Source organism: Entelurus aequoreus, linkage group LG20 (assembly GCF_033978785.1).
Source record: "Entelurus aequoreus isolate RoL-2023_Sb linkage group LG20, RoL_Eaeq_v1.1, whole genome shotgun sequence".
Lineage (NCBI taxonomy): Eukaryota > Metazoa > Chordata > Actinopteri > Syngnathiformes > Syngnathidae > Entelurus > Entelurus aequoreus.
The window spans coordinates 3,116,061-3,133,021 of record NC_084750.1 but is presented as its reverse complement, the minus strand read 5'-3'; the positions used below and the strand labels follow the sequence as shown (position 1 = coordinate 3,133,021).

Here is a 16,961-nt window from a genome sequence, read left to right as displayed (position 1 = left end):
AGAAAGTGTTCAAACTCAAAGTGTTTACAAGGAAGAACAATCCTGATAAACACTTTAAATTTTCGTATCGAAAGGACGTTACCAATTCTCACTTTCACCTTTTATTTGACATGTTTCATGTTTATTTGTTTGCTTATATATTTTACATTTTATTGATCCTTTTTTTAATTTATTTTTTATTTTTTTTACCACTTGTCTTATTTATGTATTTGAATTGTTTTTATTGTCACTAAATAAGCTAAGTGTTTACAAGGAAGAACAATCCTGATAAACACTTTAAATTTTCGTATCGAAAGGACGTTACCAATTCTCACTTTCACCTTTTATTTCACATGTTTCATGTTTATTTGTTTGCTTATATATTTTACATTTTATTGATCCTTTTTTTAAAATTTTTTTTTTTACCACTTGTCTTATTTATGTATTTGAATTGTTTTTATTGTCACTAAATAAGCTAATAAAAACAACAAAATAGTTTCAAAAATATACAAATTCTGTAATGGTAAAATTAAACAAGATATGTCTATAATATAAAGAGTCATTTTATAACTCTTTACAGTATAGCCATTTTTGCTTCACAATACAAATTAGGGGTTTCAGAAAAAAAAAAAAAAGTGGATGCATCGCAATTCCTATTTCTAACGATTCCTAATAGATAAAAAATATAATAGAATAAAAAATCTTTTTTTTTGTTTGTTTTTTTAAATCTGTCCTGCCGAACCACTCAGAAAAATCATATTGTTGATGTAGATGATCATATTTTCTGTACAGATTTACTTTAGAAAAGAGAAGTGTTGGATACTTCTCTTGTTTCCTTTTTTGTTTTTGATTTTATTAAATGTTTGGGTAGAATTTTATTAAACAAAACCAGTTTTCTTTTGAGTAATATAGAAATTGATCTTAGTTGTTTATCTATTTTATGGAGGAATGTAGTTAATCATAGAACTGGCACCCAATGTTATTAAATAAGTCAAACGTTTTAATAGAGAATCGATTCTGAATCGTATCGTTACCCCCAATAATTGAATCATGTGGTGCCCAAAGATTCACAGCCCCAGTAAAGACACACAAATATTGCAAATTCAATAAAATAGCACCAAAAGTAGTAGTTCAACTACAGTGTATCAAGTATAATAAACAAATGGGAAACAACATTTAATAAACATTGTACATTTTCAATACAGCACTTTCTGTAGGAGCTTATTAGATAATGAAAGAATTAGTGCATGAACCGTTGTGTCAGAGAGCACGTGCTCGCTTGCTCTTTTGCGTAAGCGTCGTTTCGCGTGAGACGTTTGAACAATCTGGGCGACCCAGGAGGAACACCTTTTTATGCAAACATTCCGGCCAGAAAGGGGAACTAAACAACGTGACACACCTCGTAACGCTCGTCCCGCAGACGAGTGGCACATGAAAAAAGGGACGTGGCTTGTGTGTGTGTGCTATGTTGATATGTCCAAACAAACACGGTGCACTCCTTCTTTGACTAGCAGCCGGCGGGGCTGGCAAGTGCCCAAGACAAGCCAGACCTTGAAAACCTAATTTTTCTCTCCAAAATTGCGATTCGATTTGTGATTTTTGTGTTTAATACATACAAATACAAAATTTGACCTAAATAAAAATTGAACATCTAAAAGTGCTTCTTTTTCCTAGTTGGAAAAACAAGGTTGAGTTGCCTTTTTTTGCTGCTGTTGTCATTCACGGCATTCTTGCTCGTTCGTACATGTTGATGGGCTCGTATTGCCAATCTGATTTGAAGCTGAAATATTACCACAACGTGGCATTTGGCTTTTGTAATCTTATTTTCTTCCCCCGAATTTTTGTCGCCAGGCTCTCTGTCTGTGCTTCTTGTGTGTGTAAATCGATCGGCAGAGCACAGATTGAGACCTCTTTCTCCGTGATTGAAGCGAGAGGCGAACAAACGTAAGGTTCAACAATTGTGATCGGACGACATGTCTGTCACTCAAATGCCGGTGATGGCGGAAAAAACCCCTAAAAACGTTAGGCCTCTTGCGGTTATGTTATCGCACTAATTAAAACGTCAATCTCAATTAATCGTGCAGCTAATCACGCACTCTTCTCTCATGAAACATCACTTAACTGCATACACTACATTGATTACATTCACTAGTAGTTATTAATAAAGAAGGATTCTCTTAGTAATTATTTACCACATTTTCTGGACCATAAAGCACACCGTATAAATGTCGCACCCACTAAATATTAGAATAATAATTTTTTTTTCATATCTTAGCCGTACCGGAATATAAGCCAGAGATATATACGTTGTTAAATGAGTTATTTACACAGAAATATTTTATAAATATTTATTATACTATTATCTTTACCTTAATTGTTTCCAACCAGTGTCTGTAACGCGGCAGTAAAACGGATGATCAAACAAAACCGAAGTCATCGTCCTGGGCCCACTAGCTGCGGAAGCAAGGTTTCCAATCAGCTAAACGACGTTTTGGTGAATTTACTGAGGAATTTGTGAAACTGAAACAATATAAAAAGAATGCCATAGTACCCTATTTTTCGGAGTATAAGTCGCTCCGGAGTATAAGTCGCACCGGCCGAAAATGCATAATAAAGAAGGAAAAAAACATATATATATATATAAGTCGCACTGTCGCATTTTTTGGGGAAATTTATTTGATAAAATCCAACACCAAGAATAGACATTTGAAAGGCAATTTAAAATAAATAAAGAATAGTGAACAACAGGCTGAATAAGTGTACGTTATATGATGCATAAATAACCAACTGAGAACGTGCCTGGTATGTTAACGTAACATATTATGGTAAGAGTCATTCAAATAACTATAACATATAGAACATGCTATACGTTTACCAAACAATATGTCACTCCTAATCGCTAAATCCCATGAAATCTTATACGTCTAGTCTCTTACGTGAATAAGCTAAATAATATTATTTGATATTTTACGGTAATGTGTTAATAATTTCACACATAAGTCGCTCCTGAGTATAAATCGCACCCCCGGCCAAACTATGAAAAAAACTGCGACTTATAGTCCGAAAAATACGGTAAGTTAATAATACTAACACAGACACTCGTAGATGTGTTTGCATATTAGCTAATGCTAACGATGCTAGCTTGATTACATTACGACAGCATGTACAAATATGCATGAAAACTATCCTACTGATGTCACACTTGGGACGGTTTAGTGTGTAAGAATTGTTTTAGTTATGTTGTAAAACTTACAAACGTTGCTTGGAGTGATGAATGAAGAATCCATACGAGTAGAAACGCTATGGACAGAACGGCACTCCACTTCCGGTTGTTGAAAGCATTAGATGGAAGGATATTGCAGCACCTGCAGTGAGCGAACTCGTCCAGAAGAAGGCGCCGTAGCGCAAACAAAACACACTCTCTGTTTTTGTTTGTTTCTTTCTTTTTTAAACTGTTTTATTATGGCTGTCAACGAAGAAAAATCCATAAATTAGCTGCTGCGTCTAATAAGCCGCAGGGTTCAAAGTGTAGGAAAAACGTAGCGGCTTAAAGTCCAGAATTTACGGTACTTTTTCTGGAATATATTGATTACTTTTTGGAAGTCATTATCCTGACACTGCTAATGACGTGTGCAGAGTAACGTCTTCCCCAGTAGCTTGGACGCTAGGTGATTAGCCCTCACCCGCGCTAACAATCAGTCATGTATTTTAGCAAATCACATTCCAAGAGTGTTCCACCATGGAGTCAAATTCCTGCACTTGCAGCCACCGTCGTCACCAGCAGCAGTCCACCGCGTCTGCGCGTCCCTGCTGAATGCCGCGCTTGTTCCCCAGCTCGCCAGCGTCGCCACAAAGCGGACTTTGTCACGACCCGGACAGGCCGGGGCCCGCAGCTGCGAGCGCCCCCGTGCCCTCGCTCCCACGCCGCCGCGGAGGGCGGAGCTCCGCGTATGTCCTGACAGGTGTTCCTGTCCTGACACGCCTACGGCGGAGCGTTGGAGCCTCGTGTTAACGGAGATCAACACCATTACCATCTCGCTGCCAGGCGCCCGTGAAAACCTGTTTGGCAAGTTGGAAGTGTGTGCTGAACAAGAGTACACAGTAAACAAGTGTTGGTCCAGTCTCCGTGGCGCCCTTTTTGAAGTCCTTCTGTCAATGTTTTTCCTAATATTCCCATTTTATTTATTTTTTTCATACAAATTCCCAATTTTCCCCAAATTTAAACTATTACTACGTCAACATTTTTCAACCGTCTGGGTTGGTGTTGGAATTTTTCCATTCATATCACCTACGACAATCGTGGTACTATCTATATTTTCAAAAATTCCCGTTTTTTCCCAATATTCCCATTTAAATGAATGAAAACATTTCTCAAAATTGTTCACATTTTAAACCCGATTACAACATTTCAACCATTACTGGATTTCCAAAGCCCTATTTTACCTCTTCCTGGAAAATTTTCAGAGTCCACATTTTTCAACCGTTTTTGGCCATTCCACCTTAAAATTCTTAATTGGGACAACAAAAAGTTTTTAATTTTTTTCGTACAAATTCACGATTTTACAGAAATTCCAGGAATTCCGAAATACCAGTTAAAATTCAAACTGTTACTATGTCAACATTTTTCAACCATTTGGAAAAATTCCAACACCAACCCATTCATGTCACCTACGACAATTGTGGTATTATTTATATTTTTAAAAATTCCCGTTTTTCCCAATATTCCCATTTAAATGAATGAAAACATTTCTCAAAATTGTTCACATTTTAAACCCGATTACAACATTTCAACCATTACTGGATTTCCAAAGCCCTATTTTACCTCTTCCTGGAAAATTTTCAGAGTCCACATTTTTCAACCGTTTTTGGCCATTCCACCTTAACATTCTTAATTGGGACAACAAAAGGTTTTTTATTTTTTTCGTACAAATTCACGATTTTGCAGAAATTCCAGGAATTCCGAAATACCAGTTAAAATTCAAACTGTTACTATGTCAACATTTTTCAACCATTTGGAAAAATTCCAACACCAACCCATTCATGTCACCTACGACAATTGTGGTATTATTTATATTTTTAAAAATTCCCGTTTTTCCCAATATTCCCATTTAAATTAATGAAAACATTTCTCAAAATTGTTCACATTTTTAACACTATTACAACATTTCAACCATCCACCCACACTGCTCTTCCCATATATCAAACGCAAAACATGTTTTCCCTTTCCCAAAATTCCCTGTTTTCCCGGAATTAGCATGAATTCCCCCCCATTGAAAATGAACGGGCAATATACCAACCTCTCCAGATACCACATTTCTCAACCGATTCGAACCGTTCCAACATCCACACACTCCACTCACCTTGGACAATCAAACATTTTCCAAGTTAAAAAAAAAATCGAGGAATTCCTGGATTTCCAAATCCCTATTTTACCCTTTCCTGGAAAGTTTTCACAGTCCACATTTTTCAACCCTTTTTAACCATTTCACCTTCAAAACATTCTTCTTAATTGGGAAAACAAAACTTTTTTTTTTCGTACAAATTCTCTATTTTACCGAAATTCCAGGAATTCCGAAATACCAATTAAAATTCGAACTGTTACTATGTCAACATTTTCCCACCGTTTGGAAAAATCCCAAAACCAAGCCATTCATGTCACCTACGACAATTGTGGTATTATTTATTTTCAAAAATCCCCGTTTTTCCCAATATTCCCATTTAAATGAATGAAAACATTTGTCAAAATTGTTCAAATTGTTTACACGATTACAACATTTCAACCATCCACCCACACTGTTCTTTCCAATATATCAAACGCAAAACATGTTTTCCCTTTCCCAACATTCCCTGTTTTCCCGGAATTAGCAGGAATTCCCCCCAATTGAAAATGAACAGGCAATATACCAACCTCTCCATATTACACACTTCTCAACAGATTCGAACTGTTCCAACATCCACACACTCTACTCACCTTGGACAATCAAACTCAACATTTTCCAAGTTCAAAAAAATTCCAGGAATTCCCGGATTTTCAAAGCCCTATTTTACCTCTTCCTGGAAAGTTTTCACAGTCCATATTTTTCAACCATTTTTGACCGCTCCACCTTCAAAACATTCTTCTTAATTGGGAAAACAAAGTTGTTGTTTTTTTGTTTTTTTTACAAATTCCCGGTTTTCCTGAAATTCCAGGAATTCCGAAATACAAATTTAAAATTCAAACTATTACTACGTCAACATTTTTCAACCGTTTGGAAAATTTCCAAAACCAACCCATTCATGTCACCTACGACATTTGTGGTATTATCTATATGTTTTTAAATTCCCGTTTTTCCCCAATATTCCCATTTAAATGAATGTAAACATTTCTCAAAATTGTTCACATTTTTAACACGATTACAACATTTCAACCACCCACCCACACTGCTCTTCCCACATATCAAACGCAAAACATGTTTTCCCTCTTCCAAAATTCCCGGTTTTCCCGTAATTACCAGGAATATTCCCCCTTTGTATTTAAAAAAAAAAAAAAAATGTTTTTTATTTTTTTTAACATAAATAAATACAATCATGTGTGCTTACGGACTGTATCCCTTCAGACTGTATTGATCTATATTGATATATAATGTATATATTGTGTTTTTTATGTTGATTTCATTTAAAAAAAAAAAAAAAAAAAAAAAAAATATATATATATATATATATATATATATATATATATATATATATATATATATTTTTTTTTTAATTTCTTGTGCGGCCCGGTACCAATCGGTCCGCGGCCCGGTGGTTGGGGACCACTGATCTAGAATTAACTTTCACCAACTCAGAGGTGGTGGAGCAGCTCAATATGTCAATATAGCAACATAAGCTAGTTAGCGCTCTGTGATCACAGCCCCTCTAAAAGTAGTTCCTCTGCATTAGCCCTTCTAATAACAATATCACTAATACTTGTTGATATTCAGGTCACGACATGTAAATGGAGTATTTGTTGGCGCTTTTGGGATGTTTAATCACAGGGTTTTGTGGGCGTAGTAGAGGTGCTCCCTTTGACTGTATTGTTAGCTGACATTTGTTGTATTAATACTTACTAATAACAGAGTTGTTTTTAAAAATATGTACAAGGCGGGCTTTGCAGTATGGCTACAAGATGAGAGAGTAGCTCCTCCCCTCTGCTTCAGGTTATGAGGAAAGGCAAAAAAAGGTAGAATAAAGTATTATTTTCCTACCATCTTGGCACGCGTATAGTCACAGCGACGCACAACACACAGTCACGCAAATCACACATTTGATTGAAATGGATTTGATTAAACTTATCCAAAACATGTTTCATAGAACAGAATGAAGGGTTTGAATGCAAAATAAGATCATCGTTGGTCCTTTTTTGCCTATTATTCACAATCATTAGGTAAGACAAGAACACATATGTTTTTCTTTTTTCATGCATTTAGATAAATTATATTGTGAATGATCGGCAACATTCCCAAAAAAAGTGCACTTCCTCTTCAACTTCGGGGCAAGGATTGGCTGAGTAGCTGACCCTCACACTTTCTCTCCTTAATATTTGCACGTTGCTCATTTTGCAGTTGACTTGTGTTATAATACATCCATCACAGACATACTGCTTCAGCTCCACACGATTGCGAGTGTCTCGCTTACGTCGTCACCGCATCCTGTCTCGACAGTGCTGTTGCGCTGATCCATGTCTTTTTTCAATGGCCCAATTCTGGGTGCATCACTAGTTAATAGTGCGTAAATAATGTGTGTGTGTGTGTGTGTGTGTGTATATATATATATATATATATATATATATATATATGTATATATATATATATATATATATATATATATATATATATATATATATATATATATATATATGTATATATATATATATATATATATATATATATGTATATATATATATATATATATATGTGTGTGTGTGTAAATGTACATATATATATATATTATACATTTACATATATTAGGGCTGTGAATCTTTGGGCACCACACCATTCGATTTGATTCTTCATTTAAAACGATTCTCGATCATTTTTAATAAACTTGGGTGCCAGTTCTATGATTAACTACATTCAGCCCTAAAACAGATAAACAGCTCTGATCAATTTCTATGTTACTTAGAAGAAAACTGTTTTTTAATAAAATTCTACCCCAACATTTACCAGTAATAAAGTCAAATACAAATAGGGCAACAAGAGAAGTATCCAACACTTGTCTTTTCTAAAGTAAATATGTACAGCAGACATGATCATCTACATCAACAATGTGATGTGTCTGAGTAGCGAGATAGGACAGATTACATGTATTTTTTTTTAAAGAAAAAAAAAAAAACTTTTTGATTTTTTAAAAAAAATTCGATTAAGAATCGTTACAAATAAGATTCATGATTAATTCTAAAATTGATTTATATATATATATATATATATATATATATATATATATATATATATATATATATATATATATATATATATATATATATATATATATATATATATATATATATATATATATATATATATATATATATATATATATATATATATATATATATAATGTGTATGCTGAAAAATTAAAGCATGCGGGGGCCATTGTGATATTTTACATTTTCAAAACCATTAGGGCTCTCCATAATTTTGGTGAATGTTAAAGGTCCTGGGGCCCCAAAAGTGTTAAAAACAAGTCATTTTATAATAAAATAAAAAAAATAAAAAGTTTTTACTTTCAACACTTGAATATCTGTAGATCAACTTCACATCCCTCCCTTGTCGTAAAGTTTATTGTATTTTTTGTTGTTGTTGTTGATGTTTTGTACCCCATTTTCATAGATACACAACATATGCAATATTTTCCTCAAAATATTTTTCAAAATTGAATATTTATTTTGAAGTAATTAGAGCCTTAAGTAGGTCAATAAATCATAACAATGATTTTAATTCTTTAATATGTTTTCAGCAACGGCAGTTAAAATAAAACAATTAGACTGAAGATCTCAAGGATCCTGAGGTCCCCACTCAAAAACTATGTTAAAAATAATTAATGTATCAATGTATATCATTTTTACTTTCAATGCTTAAATCTGTAGATCAGCTTCAGATCTATCAGTCGATTTTAAGATTGTATTATTTTTTGAGCAATGACAGTTATAAATAAAAAACAGCCTGCATGGCAGCTTTGTGTTACTAATGTCAATATTGCACCATTTTCTCATTACAGTTCACCTGTTAGCTTTTTTAATCCAATTTTTTATTTTTTTTTGGTAATAGTATTAAAATGGGCTGCGGGCCGCACTTTGGACACCCCGGATTTATACAGTATATTACTTTAACGTGTTTTTATGCAAAAAAACCCTCATCGCGCCACATCTTAAAACCCTGTAATGTGTATAAAATCAATTACGTTCTTATGTTTATTAAGGCTGTCAAAGTTAGCATGTTACACGTAATTAATCACAAAAAAATGATTGCATTAATCATGTTCACCGACAGATTAATCACACTTTCTCTTTTAAACGCATGCTCCTTTATTGCTAAGTGACATAATTGACGGAAAACAAAACGCTACCACCTGCTGGACTGGACACAAACGCCACTTGTTTACGTCTCATAACTGCATTGATATCTGTTGTTGTTCCAAGCGGTGTTTGTTTACGTTTTAGTAGAAGGTTGGCAGCAGACCAGCTTGACTTCCTGCGTTCCTGACTAACCCATAATGCCCGTCCTCCTTAGTGTTTCCCGTGTGGCGGGGGATCGGGGCCGGCGTCGGAGGAGGATGGAGTCAAGGCTGGGGCCGCTGCTTGCGATGGGAGCCCCCCGCCCAGGCCGATGGGGCCCGCCTCCCGGTGTCCGAGTACCCTGTGTGGTTGGTCATCTGCCGGGGTGGGCGAGCCCGGCTCAGCGAGGTGTGCCAGAGAGGGAGGGGCGCCATCAAGCTGCCCACAAACATGTTCGACATCACCTTCCCGCCTCTTTTCCATGCCCATCAGATTCCCGAGGTACACGCAGAGACTCAGCGGATGCATAAAGCGCCGTTGATGCCACTTGTGTCCTCCCCAGGTGTTCCGGGAGGAAGGCATCGTGTCCGGGTACCGCCACCCGCAGAGCTCAGTGCTGGACTGCCTCCTCAGCAGCTTCCACATGAACAACGAGACGGTCAACATCTGGACGCACTTCCTGCCAACATGGTGGGTGTCTTCAGGGTGTTGGGCCGCATGCTTCCCCCCCCCATTAAGGTTGATGTTTGCTCAGGTACTTCCTGTGGAGGCTGGGAGTCCTGTGCTGCACCACCAACTTCCTGACTGACAGCTACACCTGGCCGCTGCTGGTCTACATGCTGCTCATTTGCATATACCCTATCACCTCCTGCTTGGCGCACACCTTCAGCACCATGTCGCAGGAGTCCCGACACATCTGCTACTTCTTCGACTACGGCGCGCTCAGCCTCTACAGCCTCGGTGAGACTATGGGCACTCTTACCCGGAGCAATGCTCTGGCTTTCAGCATTCCAAGACAACAATAGAGATCGAGCACTTTTTGATGGGTCACTATTAGGGACGGGTACCGAATCCTCTACTTTTTGGGCACGGATTCACGTAAAAACCAACGGTGCCCCGTTACGGTACCTGAGTTGCGCGTGACGTCATGCCCGGTTGCCGACTCGGCGATTTTACATGCCCATTTAAACACTTCCAAATTTGTTTATGAAAACTACAACTAAGATGCACGTTTCAATCAAATAGCTGCTGCGTCATAAGTACAATACTTACAGTATTAACACTTTTTAGGGCGCAACGAAAAACAAAACAACACAGTACACACCATAAACCAGAGGTGCCCAAAGTGCATATATATATATATATATATATATATATATATATATATATATATATATATATATATATATATATATATATATATATATACACACACACACAAATACAGATATAAATGTTTATGGTTGTCAAGTGATACATTTGTTTTTATTTAAAAAATATCTGATTAACACACACAAACAAACACATAATTTCAAGGGTGACCAAAGTGCGGCATGGGGGCCATTTGCAGCTGCGGTTAAAAACAATCATGAAAATCCCGAACTGTATGAGAAAAAACAAACATTTGGATGAATAAGATGAGGGTTGTCAAACTTTTTACAACACTTTAAGTATGTGGGGGCCATTTTCATATGTTTTTATTGTGTAAAAAAAAAAGGTAAAAACATTATTGCACGAAAAAATTATTTCACATCCAAACTGCGATTTTCAATCTTCCCGATTCAATCTTCCCGATATGTATATACACATGTGTATATACACGTGTGTGTGTATATATACATATGTATATATACACGTGTATACATACATGTGTATATGTATGTATGTATATATGTGTATATATACATGTGTATATGTATGTATGTATATATGTATATATACATGTGTATATGTATGTATGTATATATGTGTATATATACATATACACATGTATATATACACATGTGTATATATAGATGTGTATATGTATATATACACATGTATACATACATATATATACACATGTATATATACATACATATATACATGTGTATGTATACATACATATACACATGTATATATACATGTATACATACATACATACATACATACATATACACGTGTATACATAGATATACACATGTATATATACATGTGTATATGTATGTATACATGTGTATATACATGTGTATATGTATGTATACATGTGTATACGTATGTATGTATGTATGTATGTATACATGTATATATACATGTGTATATGTATGTATATATACACATGTATATATGTATGTATATATTCATGTGTATATGTATGTATGTATACATGTGTATATATACATGTGTATGTATGTATGTGTGTGTATATACACATGTGTATATTTATATGTATATATACATGTGTATATACACATGTGTGTGTGTATATATATATATATATATATACATATATATATGTATATATATATATATATATATATATATATATATATATATATATATATATATATACACACACATGTGTATATATATATATATATATGTATATACACACATGTATATATATATATATATATATGTGTGTATATATATATATATATATATACATATATATATATATACACATGTATGTATATATATATATATATATACACACACATGTATATGCACGTGTATATATATATATATATATATATATATATATATATATATATATATATATACACACACATGTATATGCACATGTATATATGTATATACACTTGTATATACATGTGTGTGTGTATATATACATGTGTATATACATGTATATATCTATATATACATGTGTATATGTATATATACATGTATATATGTATATACACGTGTATATATACATGTATATACACGTGTATATGTATACATGTGTATATATATATACATGTATATGCACATGTGTATATATATACATGTGTATATATATAGATGTATATGCACATGTATATATACATGTGTATATACATACATGTATATGTATGTATACATGTGTATACGTATGTATGTATGTATGTATACATGTATATATACATGTGTATATGTATGTATATATACACATGTATATATGTATGTATATATTCATGTGTATATGTATGTATGTATACATGTGTATATATACATGTGTATGTATGTATGTAAGTGTGTGTATATACACATCCATCCATCCATTTTCTACCGCTTATTCCCTTCGGGGTCGCGGGGGGCGCTGGAGCCTATCTCAGCTACAATCGGGCGGAAGGCGGGGTACACCCTGGACAAGTCGCCACCTCATCGCGTATATACACATGTGTATATTTATATGTATATATACATGTATATACACATGTATATATGTATATACACATGTGTGTATATATATACACACATGTATATATGTATATACACATGTGTGTATATATACATGTATATACATGTGTATATATATACGTGTATATATACACACGTGTGTATAAAGATACGTGTATATATATGCACATATGTGTATGTATATATACATGTATATGCACATGTGTGTATATATATACATGTATATGCACATGTGTGTGTGTATATATATACACATGTATATGCACATGTGTATGTACATATATATATATGTATATACATGTGTATATATACATGTATATATACATGTGTGTATATATACATGTGTATATACACATGTGTGTATATATATATATATATATATATATATACATATATATATATATATATATATATATATATATATATATACACATGTGTATATATATATATATATATATATATATATATATATATATATATATATATACACATGTGTATATATATATATATATATATATATATATATATATATATATATATATATATATATATACACATGTGTATATATATATATATATATATATACACACACATGTATATGCACGTGTGTATATATATATATATATATATATATATATATATATATATATATATATATATATATACACATGTATATGCACATGTATATATGTATATACACTTGTATATACATGTGTGTGTGTATATATACATGTGTGTGTGTATATATACATGTGTATATGTATATATACATGTATATATGTATATACGCGTGTATATATACATGTATATACACGTGTATATGTATACATGTGTATATATATACATGTATATGCACATGTGTATATATATATACATGTGTATATATATAGATGTATATGCACATGTATATATACATGTGTATATACATACATGTATATATGTATATACACATGCATATACATGTGTGTGTGTGTGTATATATATACATGTATATATGTATATATACATGTGTATATGTATGTTTGTATACATGTGTGTGTATATACATGTGTATATGTATGTATACATGTGTATATGTATGTCTACACATGTGTATATGTATATATACATGCATATACACATGTGTATATATACATGCATATACACATGTGTATATATACATGTATATACACATGTGTATATGTATATATACATGTATATACACATGTGTATATGTATATACACATGTATATATTTATATATACATGTGTATATGTATATACACATGTATATATTTATATATACATGTGTATATGTATGTATGTATACATGTGTGTGTATATACATGTGTATATGTATGTATACATGTGTATATATACATGTGTATATGTATGTATACATGTATACATGTGTATATGTATGTATGTATGTATACACAGCCCTTTGAGACACTTGTGATTTAGGGCTGTATAAATAAACATTGATTGATTGATTGATATATATACATGTGTATATGTACGTGTGTATATAAACATGTGTATATGTACGTGTGTATATATACGTGTGTATATATACATGTATGTATATGTACGTATGTATATATATATGTGTGTATATATACATGTGTATATATACATGTATGTATATGTACGTATGTATATATACGTGTGTATATGTATTTATGTATGTATACGTGTGTATATGTATGTATGTATGTATACATGTATATGTATGTATGTATGTATACATGTGTATATATACATGTGTATATGTATGTATGTATGTATATGTATGTATACATGTGTATGTATGTATATGTATGTATACATGTGTATGTATGTATATGTATGTATACATGTATATGTATGTATGTATGTATACATGTATATGTATGTATGTATACATGTATATATACATGTGTGTATGTATGTACGTATGTATGTATGTGTATATATACATGTGTATATGTATGTATGTATATGTATGTATACATGTGTATATGTATGTATGTATACATGTATATGTATGTATGTATGTATGTATACATGTATATGTATGTATGTATGTATACATGTATATGTATGTATGTATGTATACATGTATATGTATGTATGTATGTATACATGTATACATGTATATGTATGTATGTATGTATGTATACATGTATATGTATGTATGTATGTATACATGTATATGTATGTATGTATGTATACATGTATATGTATGTACGTATGTATACATGTATATGTATGTATGTATGTATACATGTATATGTATGTATGTATGTATACATGTATATGTATGTATGTATGTATACATGTATATGTATGTATGTATGTATACATGTATATACATGTATGTATGTGTATATATACATGTGTATATGTGTGTGTAGGAATACATGTGTGTGTGTATATATACATGTGTATATATATGTATATGTGTATATATACATGCTTATGTGTGTATATATACTGTACATGTATATTTGTGTATATATACATGTTAATGTGTCTATATAAGTGTATATGTGTGTTTATTTACATGTATATACGTGTGTGTATACATGCATATGTGTATATATACTGTACGTGTGTATATATACATGTGTATATTTATATGTATATATACATGTATATACACATGTATATATGTATATACACATGTATATATGTATATACACATGTATATATGTATATACACATGTGTATATATATACACACATGTATATATGTATATACACATGTGTGTATATATATACATGTATATATGTATGTATATATTCATGTGTATATATACATGTGTATGTATGTATGTAAGTGTGTGTATATACACATGTGTATATTTATATGTATATATACATGTATATACACATGTATATATGTATATACACATGTATATATGTATATACACGTGTGTGTATATATATACACACATGTATATATGTATATACACGTGTGTATATATATACATGTATATACATGTGTGTATATATATACGTATATATATATACACATGTGTGTATATATATACGTGTATATATATACACATGTGTGTATATATATACGTGTATATATATACACATGTGTGTATATATATACATGTACATGCACATGTGTGTATATATATATACATGTATATGCACATGTGTGTGTATATATATACACATGTATATGCACATGTGTATGTACATATATATATATGTATATACATGTGTATATATACATGTATATATATACATGTGTGTATATATACATGTGTATATACACATGTGTGTGTATATATATATATATATATATATATATATATATATATATATATATATATACATGTGTGTATATATACATGTGTATATATACAAGTGTATATACATATATACATGTGCATATACATGTGTGTGTGTATATATATATATATATATATATATATATATATATATATATATATATACACATGTATGTATATATATATATATATATATATATATATATATATATATACACATGTATGTATATATATATATATATATATATATATATATATATATATATATATATATATATATATATATATATACACACACACATGTATATGCACATGTATATATGTATATACACTTGTATATACATGTGTGTGTGTATATATACATGTGTATATACATGTATATATTTATATATACATGTGTATATGTATATATACATGTATATATGTATATACGCGTGTATATATACATGTATATACACATGTATATGTATACATGTGTATATATATACATGTATATGCACATGTGCATATATATACATGTGTATATATATAGATGTATATGCACATGTATATATACATGTGTATATACATACATGTATATGTATGTATACGTATGTATGTATGTATGTATGTATACATGTATATATACATGTGTATATGTATGTATATATACACATGTGTATATGTATGTATATATTCATGTGTATATGTATGTATGTATACATGTGTATATATACATGTGTATGTATGTATGTAAGTGTGTGTATATACACATGTGTATATTTATATGTATATATACATGTATATACACATGTATATATGTATATACACATGTGTGTATATA

General features: G+C 31.6%; 1 protein-coding gene across 1 annotated transcript in view; it reads left to right on the top strand.

The window, feature by feature from the left end:
• paqr6 (progestin and adipoQ receptor family member VI) overlaps positions 1-16,961 on the top strand; it is a 45,605-nt gene that overhangs the window by 8,546 nt on the left and 20,098 nt on the right. Inside the window, exons 2-4 of the mRNA XM_062029195.1 lie at positions 9,729-9,994; positions 10,056-10,183; positions 10,248-10,453. Coding sequence (XP_061885179.1) covers positions 9,729-9,994; positions 10,056-10,183; positions 10,248-10,453 — 600 coding nt within the window. The remainder of the gene's footprint in view (positions 1-9,728; positions 9,995-10,055; positions 10,184-10,247; positions 10,454-16,961) is intronic.